At 46.7% G+C, this 17447-nt stretch overlaps 1 protein-coding gene across 1 annotated transcript in view; it reads right to left on the reverse strand.

Annotated features, from left to right (window-relative positions):
• The window catches only part of MMP17 (matrix metallopeptidase 17), a 171468-nt gene that overhangs the window by 6694 nt on the left and 147327 nt on the right, over nucleotides 1-17447 (reverse strand). The window contains exons 5-8 of the mRNA XM_083717318.1: nucleotides 13230-13406; nucleotides 12196-12295; nucleotides 6754-6836; nucleotides 2178-2330 (exon numbers count right to left, since the gene is read on the reverse strand). Of these exons, the coding sequence (XP_083573444.1) occupies nucleotides 2178-2330; nucleotides 6754-6836; nucleotides 12196-12295; nucleotides 13230-13406 (513 nt within the window). The remainder of the gene's footprint in view (nucleotides 1-2177; nucleotides 2331-6753; nucleotides 6837-12195; nucleotides 12296-13229; nucleotides 13407-17447) is intronic.

Below are 17447 nucleotides of genomic sequence, written 5' to 3' on the forward strand. Positions count from 1 at the left end.
AGCATTGCTCAGTCAACAAGCCAACACCAGGCTCTCCTAGTAATATCCTTGACACATGTATAATTCCATGTTTATGTCGTGTTTCCAATAAAGAGGACTAATCCCTCTCCCTGTCAACTCCTGCCATGCCATCTGATTTCAAGGGGAAGAAGACAAAGATGCAATTTCTTATTGTGTCAGTGACTTTACGTGGAGGCTTTCTAGGTGAGAGAACTGGGGGGCGTGTGCTCACTTAGCAGTGGAGCACACATTGGCAAGCCTGCGTGAAATTGCCACCCACCCTTCTCAGATGCTGGCAGAACAAGGTGTCTGGGTCAGAAGGAGGGGTGGAGGAGAAGTTTGGTTCAGTTTGCACTTAAAGGTGTGTGATTCATAAATGAACCAAAATGCAGCGGTCCTTTGAAACTTGCACTTTTCTGAATTTTGCAATGTAGTTCTCCAGCCAAGTGTCCTGGGCTGGTGGATGCAGAGGAATGGTGTGAGGAACCAGCTGGGAAACCCCCAAGGGAAGAAGGTTAAGAGTCCTGGGATTGGTGGTGGGGTGATGATGAGTGATCAGAGGCAGGAGAGGAAGAAAACTGGGAGGAGGAGGTAGCAGAAGAGGGAGCAGGGTTTAGTGAGCAGGGAGAGTCTGTGGCAGAGACAAGTCCAGAATTAGAGGCAGAAGCTGAAGCAGAGGAAGAGGGAGGCCAAGAGGCAGAGAGGAGTCAGACTAGTGAAGAGTAATGGGTGTTTCCTCCTCCTGCTGTGATAAGCTCCCCTTCTCATTGGTCTCCCAGAACTAGAAGAGGCATGAAAAAGGTGGCGGAAAGGTTGACTTAAGGCAGGAACTGTCTCTGATAGCTGGGGAAAAGCCCTGGAGAGGAGGGGAGTTAGATGGCTGTGGGAAGGTGGGGATTTTCAGTCTCAGAAACTGACCCATGGGGAGTACTGGAGACGAGCTGCTGTGCTCATTAGGACTGGCACTCCACCAAGTCTGGGCAGATGGTGTTCTTGCTAAAAAAGAGTTAACTCCAACCTGAGTGTGATTTACTGATCAGCTCACTCCTGTCATAAAAAAATGAGGTGTACAAAAAACTATATGTACTGGAGTAAAGTGCGCACAAAAATGCGTACATGAATAAAAATAGCAAACAAAACTGCATTGCACTAGAAGAAGAGGAGTTTGGATTTGATATCCCGCTTTATCACTACCCGAAGGAGTCTCAAAGCGGCTAACATTCTCCTTTCCCTTCCTCCCCCACAACAAACACTCTGTGAAGTAAGTGAGGCTGAGAGACTTCAGATAAGTGTGACTAGCCCAAGGTCAAACCCGGTTCACCAGATTACGAGTTTACAGCTCTTAACCACTACACCACACTGGCTCCTGGGGGGAAATTGTTTTGCGAAAATATGTAGATTAGGCAAAATTGTATTAGGATAAATTTGCAGTAAAATACTAATGAATTTGCAGCAGGACTTAATATATATATATCACAAATTGATGTAGCAATGTGAAGAACTGCACCTAAGATGGGGAAAAAACCAAGAAAATGAAATTTACATTTCCCCCCCATCCAGAGTCGGAAGGAGTTGGTGAAATGTTGGCTGGAGGCATGTTGTGACAACACCCGGCGCAGGCCAATGATGTCATCAATCCATGTCAAGCACTATTGGTCCCCCAGTGATGCTCTCAGGACAGGACTTGAGGGCATTTTGGAGTAAATGAAGTGATGAACATTACCATCTAAAGCTAGAGTGGGGGACCTGTGGCCTTCGAGATGTTGCTAGAGTCCAGCACCCATCATCACTTCCCATTGGCTAGGCCAGTGGGATTTGGAATGCTGTGAATGTGTGGAATGCCACAGGTTCTCCACCCCTGATCTAAAAAGAGGCTGCCTTGCAAGACCATGCATTCCAAAGTCTAAAATTACCCAGGTGTGCCACAGCTCACCACAAGATATTAGCAACATGCAGCTGGGAAAGCCCAGGAGACTACTAGAGTGATGTTCAGCCTGATCATCTGGAATCAAATCAAAGCTTGTCATTTGAGACAGGTAATTTTCTTCCAGCTGAGCAATCTGTACTCTAAAGCTTAGAGATGAGGCTCAAAGAGGCTTAAACACAGTGGGAGGAGAAAGAATTTGGGAATGCCAAAGAGAGGGTCACCTTCAACTGTGTCAAATGCTTTCTCTTACCTTTGAAGAACACAATCTTGTGATCGCGGGTTCTCTCATAAACAGCATCCACGCTGTCCAGGTTCAGAGGCAGCCCCCGCCAGAAACGATGGATCTGAGCTGGCTGGAGGGAGACCAGATGTTTGTTGCGAGTCAGTCTCCAGAAGTATTTGCCTGGATGAAGAGGCATTGGTTAGTAGGAGATTGTTATGTACTGAGTTGAATAGGATCCAAAATGCAGCAATCTGATTGGTCATGGAACAATAGGATTCAGAATGCAGCAGTCTGATTGGTCCTAGAACAATGCAGCAGTCTGATTGGTCCTAGAACAATGCAGCAGTCTGATTGGTCCTAGAACAATGCAGCAGTCTGATTGGTCCGCAGGAGCCACCCAATCCAGCTCCAGGTGGAAGTGAATCCACAACCTGTTGGGCCTACAGGAGAATCCCGGAATTAGCCAATCACATGCAGCCCATTGTGTAAATAATGTATATAAAGCAGATATTTTGGGGGAACTTTCATTCCTCCTCACCACTATGAGCTGAATAAAGAGCATGAAATCCACACTTGACTCTGAGTATATTTCAGAGACGCAACTCTTTCTTCCCCAGGGGCACTTCTTTTTCTCCCTTGACAAATGTTATTGTTGCAGCCCTCTGAACAACAGCTGGTTGAAGGAAGCTTGTGGAACTTGTGGTCAGAGCCCCAGCATCCTTTGTGGTTTTGTTAGCATTCACATGGGTAACCTCCTGTTCGATGCACATGCAGCAAAAATCCCATGGGAGGCGGGAAATGCTTTGCTAACTCAAGACGGCCCTTGCAAGTCTGTATTCAAGGTGGCTTGGCTCCTTCCTGACTTCTGCAATTCCAACAGGTGGTGACGTAGTCTTTCAGAAAATTGGATCCTAGCCTAATAGTTCAGAAGGCAAAAGGGGGGGAGCCCACACCACAACCCCCTCTCTAAGCTCTTCAACATCTGCAGGGCGGTTCAATTTTTTTCCTTTTTAAAAATACAGTTGTAAGGATTTATTTCATCAGCTGGTAATTATGCACCACTTTGCATATTTGTTTTATATGACACGGGCCGATGCATGAATAATGCATTGGAATGCAGTCTGGATAGCAGCAATTACAAATTCTTTGAAGATGGCGGGGTTTTTTCTTTTTTTAAAAGGATGGGACAATTAAAACCTCAGCCTTCGAACTGGGTGCCCTTTGCATGTTTATGGGAAATGCATGCAATTAGATCGAGATGTTCTTTGCATCCCTAATGAAGCTTTTGCTACAAAAAGGGCAGCTTCCCAATATTTCTGGGAGAAATATTGCCGGGTCATATCGTTCCTCCCCAGCCTCCCCCTCCGAAAAGGTATTAAACACCCAAAGTTCAAAGTGTTCCAAAGCTAATTTGTCATAATTGCTGTCAGGAACACAGGGGAAGTGTAGCTTAGCGGGAGAGTATATCGTCTGCATGCAGAAGGTCCCAGTTTCTTTTCTGAATAACCTAAACCAGGTTTCAGGCTCTTTCCTTCGTAGAGAAGGGTAGGAGGAGCTCTGCAGGGGGCTGACTAGTTAAAAAGCTGCCAACCTCCAGAAGAAGACTATCCCCCCCTTTTTTGTAAAGTTTTTAAAAAATATTTATTAACTTAATACTCTTATGATGGGTATCCTTGCCCTTTCTTTGATTGCCTCCCTTGGGTCAATTTCTAGATTGCAAGATGCATGGGACATGGGTCTATCTTTTCATCCCTTGCAAAGTACGATTTATGTGGGTGGCATTTATTATTCCTCCTCCTGGAGGAGCCAGCAATCTCCCGGCCTCACCATCTCCATCTGCAAAATGGGGCTAATAGTGCTGCTGACCATTTCACATGGCTGCTCTAAGGATGTCAGGAACTGGGTGGACACTGAGAAATCTGGTGGTTGAATGCTGAGGAGTGAGGCACCCAGAGAAGTGGGGGTTGGAGACTGACTTGGAAGAAGGGATCGGTGATCCGTAGGAGCCTGTTGCAGCTGGGAGATGAGAGTCAGAGACAGGAGAAGTTGCAGGACTGGACAATGAAGAAGAGGTGCAGAAGGAGAGAGAGATAGCTCAGGCTGGTATCGCGCCAAGGGCTTCCACACATCTTCCTCCTCCTCCTGACCCCACCTCTCCTGCCCCACTGTCTCTCAGGACCAGAAGAGGAGTGAAGAGGGAGGAGCAGAAGCAGGTTGCAAGCCAAGGTCAGGGGTGAGGCCTTTTAGTTGCGGCAACTGCCTCATTGGCTGCACATCTAGGAGAAGTTGGGAGACATAGGACTGATAGATATGCCTTTCCCTAACTTGACAATGAAGATTATATTCCTCGCTCTGGATATTTCGTGCCTGTCAGCGCCATGACAAAGGGCTACTACTGTAATACTGAACGTGAAATGTTCTGAACACTCCATAAATACTAAACATGATGATACAGTTGTTGCTAATGATGATATATCATCATCATCATCATTATTAGTATTATTATTATTATTGTTTGGGGGCAGTTCAGGTGGTGAAATGTACAAATATAATACGGGTTATGTCAGGCTGTCAGCAAGTCAGTAGAAAAGTGACGCTTGCTAGTATCCTATTAGAATGATAGTACACTGGAGGCAATGCATCCATGTAGGTTATTGGGGCAGGAAGAGATTAATCTACAGTATATATAAGATCTAGAATACGTGGCTCAGTTAATCTCTTTTAAGAACCATGATAAGTTACAAAGAACAAATGGGTTGTCTTACATTGAATGATGTTGACTGCCTTTCCATGATTTGCATTTAGCATTTGGATAGTGTTTTTAGAATTATAAACAGGTGAATTTTTGTAGTGGCTGTTTTTCTTAAAAAATAGAATATTTTATTCAAAAACATTACTCCTAATAATCATATATCGTCGTCATCAGAAAGAAGAGTACAATGAAAGCAGAGGTGGCTTGGAACGAATGCTTTTGCAGTCAGAAAGCATCTTAGCCAAGGAACCATTGGAGATTCTCCAAATTTTGACTGCACAAGAGCTCTCGTGGGAGAGCAACCGAAGACGAGGCTGTACCCAAGCTCCTCTGCTTCTCTTCCTTTTTTCACTCCCGGACACGTCTTGCGAGCAGCTGTTGCAGAGTGTGATGCCAGATGGGTTGCATCATTAAGGCACACATAGCTGGAGTGTTAGGGACTTGAACAGAGTCTCAGGCTGGGGAGACAGAAGCCTTACGGAAGGATCGGAAGGGGCCTCATCCATCCTAGAACAAGCATCAGGGCCTTGCCAGGGCTTGCTGGTAGTGCCATGGGGCTCCTGTGGCTGCTGCAGCTCTTGCCTTGCCTCTGCCTTGCTCATTTATGGCAGCAGCTGGCGGAGACTAGAGAGGTGACCCTTGCTTAGGGCTCACACACTAGAAGTTGCCACCATCATTACACCAGCCCTGCCCCTATATGCATACCAAGTCAGACCATTGATTCTTCTACTCAGGGCTGTCTACACGGGTGGCGCTGTGGTCTAAACCACTGAGCCTGCTGGGCTTGCTGATTGGAAGGTCAGCGGTTCAAATCCCCGTAATGGGGTGAGCTCCCGTTGCTCTGTCCCAGCTCCTGCCAACCTAGCTGTTTGAAAACACGTCAGTGCAAGTAGATAAAGAGGTACCTTTCTGGCGGGAAGGTAAACAGCGTTTCTGTGCGCTGCTCTGGTTTTGCCAGAAGTGGCTTAGTCATGCTGGCCACATGGCCCAGTGTAGGAATGATCGCTGGGTACGGAGCACACTCCCCACCCGCAGGCAGCCTCAGCTGTCTGCACTCATGACCTTGGGGTGCGGGGCACACCCCCCCTCACAGATAAAGCCACAGCTGTCTGAACATCTTGCCCTCTGTCTAACCTTTTGCGGTCTCAGTAGTCTGCGGTGTCCTGTCTGTGACCTTTGTCTCCTTCGTCATACACTGTGCAAGGGGAAAATGACACGGTGGAAACAGGTGCCAAAATAGCTTTGTACCACCCCACGATCTCGGGACTGGAAGATGTGTAAAGGTCATAGGCCAAAATGTATCTGCCTGGGTTTGCATATTGTGTCAATAAAAGGAGCTTCCACAGAGCTGGCCGGCAGCTTGCTTGCAGCTCACCTGCATTATCAACTCCTGCCTCATGTTCTTCACTTCAGCCCAGAAAGCTGTCTGTGGACAAATGCCGGCTCCCTCGGCCTTAAAGCAAGATGAGTGCCTCAACCCTACAGTCACCTTTGACTGGACATAATTGTCCAAGGGTCCTTTAGCTCAGTGTTTCCCAACCTTGGGTCTCCAGCTGTTTTTCAAACTACAACTCCCATCATCCCTACCTAGCAAGACCAGTGGCCAGGGATGATGGGAATGGTAGTCCAAAAACAGCTAGAGAATCATGATTGGGAAACACTGCTTTAGCTTACCTTTTTTTTACACTGACTGTCAGTGGCTCTCCAGGGTTTGAGACAAAGGGCCTCTCCCAGACGTGCCTGGAGATGACAAGCATTGAACCAGCTATGATCTTTCCCCAACTAGTGTGGCCTGGAAGCAAACCCAAGCAGTGTGCTGTTTTTTTTAAAGGAAGAGAGCCACATGCTCACCTTTGAAAAAGAAAGCCTCTCCTCGAATCTGAGCCACTGCGTCAAAATGCGTGTTGCATCTGTTGGGCACGTCTCTTCTGAGCCTAGGGGAACACAAAACAAAACGGCGTTGCTTATCATTCGTGATGTCATAGGTTCTGTCCAATCAGGCAGGGCTACCCAAAGCTGTCAATAGATAGGACACAGTTGTTGCTTTTGCTCCCCCCTGTGGAACACTTCTTTATTGCACTCAAAAATGAGTTTTAGTTTCTTGATTATCTCTGAGAATAAGGGGCATTCTCCTTGCTACTGCAAGAAAGCCAAGGGCACCAGGTCTAGGAAATTCAATCCCTGGCATCTTCATTAAAAAATAATAATATCAGGTTGCTGTAATTTAAAAATAAAATAAAAATGGCAGATGAAGATGATGGACTACATGGAACTTGCCAAACTGACTGGGAGACTCTGAGACCAGAGAGAAGAGATGGTGGAAGAAGATTGGAAGAAGTTTAAAGAATATTTGAAAAAAATATGTTAATATTTAAATCTTAGAATAGCTTTGGAAGTGGATAGAGGCTGTAGGGTTAGAAGTAGAAGATAGCGTATTTTAAAATAGTACTATTTGTAAGTGACAAAATGTGAAGATTTTTATGGTAAAAGTAAACGTGATAAAAAAATGGTTAAAAATTAGGATATATGTAAACTGCTAAAGATGAGGTAAAATGAAAATCAGATGGGGGGACTTGGGGAAGCTCATCTAACAATGTTTAGAAAAAATAAGGATAATACAATAATTTGTTTGTATTGTTTGTTTTTCTGTTTGTGTTGTTTAGTTGTGTTATAAAATGAATAACTTTTTTTGAAAAAATAAAATAAAATAAAAAATCCTTTGTCCTGGAGATCCACAAATCTGAGCCAGAGAAACACCTCTCAGCTTTTTCTAATATGCTGCATTAATTAGTCTACCAGAAGCTGCAGAGTGGCCCACTTTGGACATTTTACATCGTATACCTAATTTACGCCCTTTGGATCCGCACCTGTTCCAGTGCAAGAGATTTAACAACACATTTAATTCTGAAATCAGTGGGATTTGAAAAGGTTTGAGTTTGTCTGGATCAAATATACTTTGGAGTTCTTCTTTCAGCTGAAAATTCTGAGGTGGTGCTAATGGACTACCTCTGCAGGGAGGGTCTTGCCAAGCTCCCTTCCCAATGGCAGCTGGTGCCCCTGAAAACGGGTTAGGCAGAAAGTAGGGAGCCTCAACAGTAGATGGAGCCAGAGCCAATGGCAGATGGAGCCAATTTATTCTACTTTTGTCAGCGTTCTCCTCCTTGAGTTCTACAAGGGCAACACTGAGATGAAGGAGGAGGAAGCTAACAGGCCAGCTCCAGGGGACCGAGGTGTCTTCAGACCCCTTGAAATCTCTGGGCAACGGGCCAGGCTCCCTCAATGTTGAAGGGGTGGAGGAGGCAGCTCCCAAAGGTTGGACTTCTCGCCTGTCGACCTCCTCCATGTATTGTCACATGTCCACTGAAGGTCCAGCACTGTGGCGTGACCCTCTGAGGAGCCCCGCATGCTGGTGCCAGGTGTGTGTGATGTTACACATGTGTGATGGCCTGGGACTTGGGCTTAGACTCGGAAGCAGAGGAGTCTCAAACCGGATCCTTTGCCTCAGGCATCATCTGAACCAAGTCTGCGGCCTGATCCTGAAGAGTCCCAGTCTGCACAGGTTCCCCAGCAACAAACATCAGCTGGGCTGAGTCAGGGGCCCGAGCCTGCCCTGGCTCCAGATGTGGGGATTACCTCGTTGCCTCCAGCTGGGCCATCACTTACAGCTGCTCCACTACCGGTTTGGTCAGGGGAGGCTGAGGCTGCCTCTGGGTCTAGTCACCCACCGACGTCTCCCGAGCTGCAGAGACTCAGGTCTGAGAGAAGCAGAGACCTGAGTACTCGCAGGAGGAGTGCTCGCCTTCGGGTGAAACAAGGAGGTAAGTCACTGGGGGATCAGGACTGGCCGTTACCTTGACAAAGATAAAAGGCTGTCGGACCCCGCCCCAGGTTACGGGAGCAACATTGCTGTTTGCTATAACCTGCCTGAGACCCTGCGCCCGACCTAGCCTGGTTTCCTGCCTGGGCCCTGTCAGACTGACTCCTCACGGAATCTTTGAATTCGGGACCGGACCTGGACCGCGTTGCTCGGGTTAACCCCTGGGCCCAGCACAACATGCACAACAGCCCCCTGCATAGCTGTCAACCTTCTCTTTTTTGTGGGAAATTCCCTTATTCCAGCGCCATTTCCTGCTGCTATCCCGGATTGTTATATATCCCATAGACCGTCCCTGGGACAGGTGAGGCTGCTGATCCCTTATTTTCAAATCTGAAAGTTGACAGCTATGGCCCCCTGCAGTGTTGTGTACAACTCAGTTCCTCTGGCTGGGTGTAAGTAAGTAGGCAGGTAATAGGAGACTGGTTGGGCGCAAACTAAGGCTGCTGAGGCAGGGCCCAATTCACACCAATAGACCAGCCTCCATTGCCCCATCTCTTATGTTCTTTGGAGAATCCCACATGACACACAAGAATCATAGAATCGTAGAGTTGGAATGGACCCCAAGGGTCATCTAGTCCAACCCCCTGCGATGCAGGAATCTCAGCTCAAGCATCCATGACAGTTGGCCCTCCAACCTCTGCTTAAAAACCTCCAAGGACAGAGAACCCACAACATCCCAAGGGAGACCATTCCAGCTCTTGCTGTCAGAAAGATTTTCCATATGTTTAGTCAGAATCTTCTTTCTTGTAGCTTGAAGCCACTGCTTCGAGTCCTACCCTCCAGAGCAGGAGAAAACAAGCTTGTTTCTTCTTCTAAGCCCTTGAGATATTTGAAGATGGCTACCCAGCTCCTCATAAGGCTTGGTTTCCAGACCCTTGATCATCTCAGTTGCCCTCTTCTGCACACCTTCCAGCTTGTGCAGGGCTTTTTCCCAGGGAGAAGTCATGGGAACTCAGTTCTGACACCCCTCAGGTGGACGCCATTACCATTCTTCTCCACGCAGAAGACCTACCATTTGCTTGTTCTTCCTCTTTGCTTCAGACATAGACGAATAAACCTTTAAAAAATATTTTTAACCTCTCTTGCAGGCTCATTCTGAGCTCATTCTGAGCTTTAGCCAGCCTGACCTTCCCCTGCAACTGTTGGCTACTTGTGTAAACTCCTCCTTTGTGATTTCCCCTTCCACTTCTTATGCATGCCCTTCTTAGCTCAACTGTAAGCTCATTATTCATTCACACAGGTTTCCTTAGATCCACTTTTTTTTTCTTGTTGGAACTGTCTGCATTAGGGCCTTCAATATTTCTCCATTTAGAAACTCCCCTCCACCTTGGACTCCTTTCTCTTTGAGTATTTCTGACTACAAGATGTCACTCAGTAGCTCCTTAAGCTTTTTGAAATTGGCCTTCTTAAAGTCCAGAGTTCGTGTCAGACTACACTCAGCTTTCCCTTTCCTCTGTATCATGAAACCCAGGAAGACATGATCACTTCCTCTCAAGTTTCCGAGTACAGTGGTACCTCGGGTTAAGAACTTAATTCATTCTGGAGGTCTGTTCTTAACCTGAAACTGTTCTTAACCTGAAGCACCACTTTAGCTAATGGGGCCTCCTGCTGCTGCCATGCCGCCGGAGCACGATTTCTGTTCTCATCCTGAAGCAAAGTTCTTAACCTGAAGCACTATTTCTGGGTTAGCAGAGTCTGTAACCTGAAGCATATTATAACCTGAAGTGTATGTAACCCAAGGTACCACTGTACCTTTATTGAACCCCCCTCCCTGCAAATAAACACCAATACCTCCCCCTAGATTTATTTGAGCCCCTCTAAACTGTGCCAGCCTTTCAGCCACCAAGTGAAACTGTGCGAGCGGAGAGATCGTGCAAATTTCAGGTGAGGAAGGGCACCGATTAAAATTTCATGTATGGCGAGTTCCCCCGAGAGTGATGGCGGACGAGTTTTCCCTCTTGTGCTGAGTAAGCTGCTGTGATACAAGGTGACTTGAGGACATGGAGAGGGAGCTGAACTCCTCTCCACCCTGCTGGGGAGCAATTCATTTTGTCAGTTATTGAAAGGGTGGGCTCTGGTTCCCCCAGGAAAGAAGAACCAGGAGATGGCGGTCCAGTCTAGAACAAGAGTAGCAAAACAGTAGCATGGGTGGGGAAGGACCATAGGTCAGTGGGAGAGCATCTGCTTTGGGTCTCAGGTTCAGTCCCCAGCATCTCCAACTCATGCTGGGGAAGCCGCCTTTCTGAAACCCTGGGGAGCCACTGCCAAACAGTGTGGGCAATATTGAGCTAGATAGACCAAAGGTCTGACTCATATTAAGCCAGCTTTCAATGTTCCTAAGTTCAGCAATAGGTACCCATATCCTTTTCAGACCACTGCATGGAGAATAAAAGTAGCTCATGAGCCTACAGAGACTGACCATCAATACAAAGGATGCCTATCCAGTGCAGTTGTCTCCAACCTGATGCCCTCCAGATGTTTTGGACTTCAATTCTCATCACCTCTAGTCACTTGCCATGCTGACTGGGGCTGGTGGGAATTGTCATCTGAAACATTTGGAGGGCACCAAGTTGGGGAAGGCTTGTCTAGAAGGCACTCAAATACCACATCAGCTGGAGAGAAGTGGGTTCAGATGTAATTATTTTGTTTATACCTCACTTTCTGTGGGACGTGGGTGGCGCTGTGGGTTAAACCACAGAGCCTAGGACTTGCTGATCAGAAGGTCAGCGGTTCAAATCCCCATGACAGGGTGAGCTCCCATTGCTCGGTCCCTGCTCCTGCCAACCTAGCAGTTCGAAAGCACGTCAAAGTGCAAGTAGATAAATAGGTACCGCTCCAGCGGGAAGGTAAACAGCGTTTCTGTGCGCTGCTCTGGTTCTCCAGAAGCGGCTTAGTCATGCTGGCCACATGACCCAGAAGCTGTACGCCGGCTCCCTCGGCCAATAAAGTGAGATGAGCGCCGTAACCCCAGAGTCGGTCACGACTGGACCTAATGGTCAGGGGTCCCTTTACCTTTACCTCACTTTCTAGGCAAAATGGGGTCCCATACCATGCTCATTGCCTCCTGAGTGATCCTGCTCACTCCTTCTCTTGCCTCCCACCCACATGATTTCTATCGTTCAAGGGGGAGGATGAGAGCTGGGTTCTTCATCATGTAGAGAGCCTACTTGAATAGCCGGGAAGAGCCGTAGCTTAGTGGTAGCACATCTGCTCTACGTGCAGATGGTCCTAGGTTCAATCCCTGGGAGGGGATTAAAATTCAGAATTTCAGTGTTTGCAAATGCGGATTTTGGAACTCCCACTCCTGTACTTCAAACTCAAAGTTTGATCTGAGAATTCCAGTTCTGTGCCCTACGCTTGCTTCTTTTCCACCGAAGAAGATGAGGATGGGTTGTTGACTCCTGAACTCAACTTACGGAACAGTGGAGCGATTCTCCGGTAAGTCTGGCAAGATGGGGTGGTCCTCTGTTTTCGATATTTCAGGTTTGGCTGTTGGGGACACAGACTCCCTGACCCCTGCATGCAAAGACAAGGATGAATTAGACCAGCAAGGGGTGGCTTATCCATCTTGGGGCAGAAGTAGAGAGAGGTCAGGCAAGCAGACAGACTGCCCAGCCAAGTTTTTCATGGGCTGGCAGGTCCCCTGCCTCACCATAAAAACATGAAACCCTGTTCTGAGGAGAGTCTAGTTCTCCAGCTGAATTTTTCTGGGGGCAGGTGCCCTTCAAATGCAAAAAGAAGGAAATGCAAAAACTCAAAACAAAACCCAGAGGCTGGAGGAAATTTGTTATCCTATCAAATGCCATAGAGCCCAGGCTGCAAGCCCTATTGGTGAGGTGTTGATTGCATTTGGCCTGCTCTCTATACCACCTCCTAGTGACTGGAACAGGGAATTGCAAGCAGTTTAGGGTTGGGCTGAGCCAATAGTGTGGGCAAACTCATGGACCACAACAGCAAAGAGGTCTATCATACGGGTGCCTGAAAATAACAGGGTGGTGTATAAATATCAGATCAGTGCAGAATCCTCTTGGCTGTGTCAGGTGATGCCAATGAGCCAATGGCATGCCACCGCTGCTATATAAACCTTCTAGATCTGCTATGCTCCTCCAGTCTGGGCCATTCATAATTGAAGATAGCTATCAGGCTATTCCATCTGCTCCACCTACAGCGAGGATAGCTCAGTCGGTAGAGCATGATACCCTTAATCTCTGGGTTGTGAGTTCAACCCCCACATAGGACAAAAGATTCCTGCATTGCAGGGGGTTGGACTAGATAGCCCTCGTGGTCCCTTCCAACTCTTCAATTCTATGATTCCATGATACTTGCCAGCCTATAGTTCCAAGCGCCTGACATCTCCATTGTGCAGGGAAACGAGCCATGCCTCCTGGTTTCTCAGAACCAATTCTTCACCCAACCAACTTGACATGTGCACAAACAGACCCAGGCTCACCATAGAGTTGCCATATCCGGACTTTGTCATCATAAGGCAGGTCATACTTCAGGGGATCTCCGACGGGGCCCTGGTAGTACGGCCTCATGATCGACTCTATGGCAGAGATGTGGGTCAAGCCAATGGCGTGGCCAAACTCGTGGACTGCCACGGCAAACAGATCCATCCCATGGGTATCTGAAACAAGCAGGCAGGGAAAGATGCACAAATAGGTAAATAAATGTATAACTGGTTGCCCTTCCCTTCCTTTTGCAAGCATACACATTGCAAATCATATGCAATTTCAAACAGTAGAGTGGAGTTTCTTTCCCTTCCCTCCGAGTCTGTTTATGCAACAGTGTAAAATATAGAGGAGAAAATTGTCAGCAGGGTATCTAGAATACAAAAAAAGCAACAAGATGACGGCGTCAATCAGAATGCAATCAAAAGAAAAATTAAGAAAGAAATGGAAATGTGTTGAAGAATATATTGTACAAAATCATTCTATTAGAAATCTCTGGATAAGTATAGATTGAACCCATTAAGTTAAGAAACTATGTTTTTAATAGATGAATGATCATTCTAATGAACAAAAATGAACGCAATATTAGAGTTGTTCTTTTTTTAAAGTAACAAGTTGGATATCACGCATGTGGGTGAAGGAAGTCACATGGGTATTTGGGTAAAAGGGGAGGTGGTTATAGGGTTAGGTGTGGGGAATTTGTAGAAATAATCTATTATATGTTATGTACAATGTTGAATGTGTATGACAATTAACATGTACAGTCATAGTAAAGGTAAAGGTAAAGGTACCCCTGCCCGTATGGGCCAGTCTTGACAGACTCTAGGGTTGTGCGCTCATCTTACTCTATAGGCCGGGAGGCAGCGCTGTCCGCAGACACTTCTGGGTCACGTGGCCAGCGTGACAAGCTGCATCTGGCGAGCCAGCGCAGCACATAGAACGCCGTTTACCTTCCCACTGGTAAGCGGTCCCTATTTATCTACTTGCACCCGGAGGTGCTTTCGAACTGCTAGGTTGGCAGGCGCTGGGACCGACCGACTGGAGCGCACCCCGCCGCAGGGATTCGAACCGCCGACCATGCGATCGGCAAGTCCAAGGCGCTGAGGTTTTACCCACAGCACCACCCGCGTCCCTATGTACAGTCATACCTCGGGTTAAATATGCTTCAGGCTGAGTGTTTTCAGGTTGTGCTCCGTGGCAACCCAGAAGTAACGGAACAGGTTACTTCCAGGTTTCACCGCTCGCGCATGCACAGATGCTCAAAATGATGTCAAGCGCATCCACAGAAGCAGCTAATCGCAATCCATGCATGCGCAGACATGGGTTGCGTTCTACTCAGGATGCAAACGGGGCTCCAGAACGGATCCTGTTCGCATCCAGAGGTACCACTGTAACATGAATTATTATTTTTTTAATAAAAAAGAATAGCTTGCTATATCAGGCTAATGGTCCACCTAGTTCAGTATCCTATTCTCACAGCAGCCAACCAGATAACCTGGGAGACCAGCAAGGAGGATCTGAACACAAGAGCAATGCTCTTGAGAGCCAGTGTGGTGTAGTGGTTAAGAGCGGTAGTCTCGTAATCTGGGGAACCGGGTTCGCGTCTCCGCTCCTCCACATGCAGCTGCTGGGTGACCTTGGGCTAGTCACACTTCTCTGAAGTCTCTCAGCCCCACTCACAGAGTGTTTGTTGTGGGGGAGGAAGGGAAAGGAGAATGTTAGCCACTTTGAGACTCCCTAAGGGGAGTGAAAGGCAGGATATCAAATCCAAACTCCTCCTCTTCTTCCCCTCCTGTGCATAGCTGTCAATTTTTCCCTTTTCTTGCGAGGAATCCTATTTGGAATAAGGGAAACGTTGACAGCTATGCTCCTGTAGCTCCCAGCAACTGGTACTTAAAGCATTGCTGCCTCCAGCTGTGTGAGCAGAGCAAAGCTGTCATCTCTAGGAGCCATTGATAGCCCTCTCCTCCATGAATTTGCCCAAGTCCATGAATATGTCCAAGCCATCTAAGTGGGTAGCCTTCACCACCTCCTGGCATACTGATTTCCATAGTTTGACCATGTGGTGCATGATAAGTACTTTCTTTTATCTGCCCCAAATCTTTGGACGAAACAGAAAATGACAACCTCCTCCCAGTTATTATTAATAAATAATAATAAAAATAAATTTATTTATACCCCACCCATCTGGCTGGGTTTCCCCAGCCCCTCTGGGCGGCTCCAAACAGAATAATAATCAAACATTAAAAACTTCCCTCAACAGGGCTGCCTTCAGATGTCTTCTAAAAGTCAGATCGTAGTTTATTTCTTTGATATCTGATGGGAGGGTGTTCCACAGGGCAGGTGCCACTACCAAGAAGGCCCTCTCCCACCTCTCACCTGGGAGCTTTCTTTTCCTCTCTCTTACCTGGAGAAACTGCCTCTGACTTCCCTGTTTCTCACTCGGGGTCCTTCCACCATCTACAGTACCTGCCATTCTCATTTTATTCCCTCTCTGTCCTTGTCAACAGGCCTTGGCTTGCAAAGAACCCAATCTCATTGTCAACAGCAAGCTGCCAATTAACAGCACACTGCTAGTGCAACATCTCCAGCCCGACTCCTTGGCTGGACAGCTCCACTGCTGCTTCAGCAACTCTTACTTTGGACCTGCTCCTGCTGCTACAGAAGTTGACCCACTGGAAGCCTTTCTCTTTTCTTTCTTTCTTTCTTTCTTTCTTTCTTTCTTTCTTTCTTTCTTTCTTGTGTAAATAATAATAATAATAATAATAATAATAATAATAATAATAATAATAATTTTTATTTATACCCCGCCCTCCCCAGCCAAGGCCGGGCTCAGGGCGGCTAACAAGCAATAATAAAAACAAGTTGAATGAATACAACTTAAAAACAAGATTAAAATACAACAATTAAAATATTGAAACATTAAAATATTAAAATGCAGCCTCATCACAGGAGAAAGGAAAAAGAAAAATGAAAGAAGAAAGAGGGGGAGGGAATCAAATTGACTCCAAGCCAAAGGCCAGGCAGAACAACTCTGTCTTACAGGCCCTGCGGAAAGAAATCAGATCCTGCAGGGCCCTGGTCTCATGAGGCAGAGCGTTCCACCAGGCTGGAGCCAGTGTTGAAAAGGCCCTGGCTCTGGTTGAAGCTAATCTAACTTCCTTAGGGCCCGGGACCACTAGGGTGTTGCTATTTATGGACCTTGAAGCTCTCTGTGGGGCATACCGGGAGAGGCGGTCCCGTAGATACGAGGGTCCTAGGCTGTGATATACACATATCATTTCCAACAGTCATTTAACATATTTTCTTATCTTATACAATGTTTTAGACTTCCATCAACCGCATCTGAAGATTTTTCAGTCTTTGTAACTTACCGTATTTTTCGCCCTATAGGACACACCATCCCATAAGGCACACCTAGTTTTTTTTGGGGGAAATAAAGGGGAAAAAATTATTTCACCCCCCAGGCGCGGGGCTGGGGCGGGGGAGGCCCGAGCTTCCCCCGACCCCAGGCCCCAAACAGGCAGCTCTCTGCAAGCCGTGGGAGCCCAGCGCTGGCTCCCGCTGCTTGCGGAGAGGTGCGCGAAGCCTGGAGAGCGATCGGGGTCGGTGCGCACTGACCCCTCTCGCTCTCCAGGCTTCAGCGAAAGCCTGCATTCTCCCCATAGGACGCACACACATTTCCCCTTCATTTTTGGAGGGAAAAAAGTGCGCCCTATAGGGCAAAAAAATACGCTAATCTACATTTCTTAATTTCTCTATTACTTTTAATTGTCCTTAACTAATAACTCTTTTCATAGTCTTCATTGCAATATTTCGCATAATTCTCCTTACAAAACCTCTTGCAATCCTACTAATGTAATCTGTTTATTACAATTGCTTTTCAAATAATTCAAGTATTTACTCCAGTCTTCTAACAATCTCTGGTCCCGCAGGTTTTGAATCCTTCCTGTCATCTTATCTAATTCCGCATAGTCCATTAACTTCATTTGCCACTCTTCTTTCGTCGGTAATTCTTCTTGTTTCCATTTTTGGGCCAATAATATTCTTGCTGCTGTTGTTGCATATAAAAACAATTTACTGACCTGTTTGTTAATATCCTCCCCTACAATGCCACATAAAAATGCTTCTGTTTTTTAAAAAATAAATGTATATTTCAACATCGTTTTCATCTCATTATATATAATTTCCCAGAAGCTTTTCACTTTCTTATGATC

Source organism: Podarcis gaigeae, assembly GCF_964106915.1.
Source record: "Podarcis gaigeae genome assembly, chromosome: 16".
In the NCBI taxonomy this organism is placed as follows: Eukaryota; Metazoa; Chordata; class Lepidosauria; order Squamata; family Lacertidae; genus Podarcis; species Podarcis gaigeae.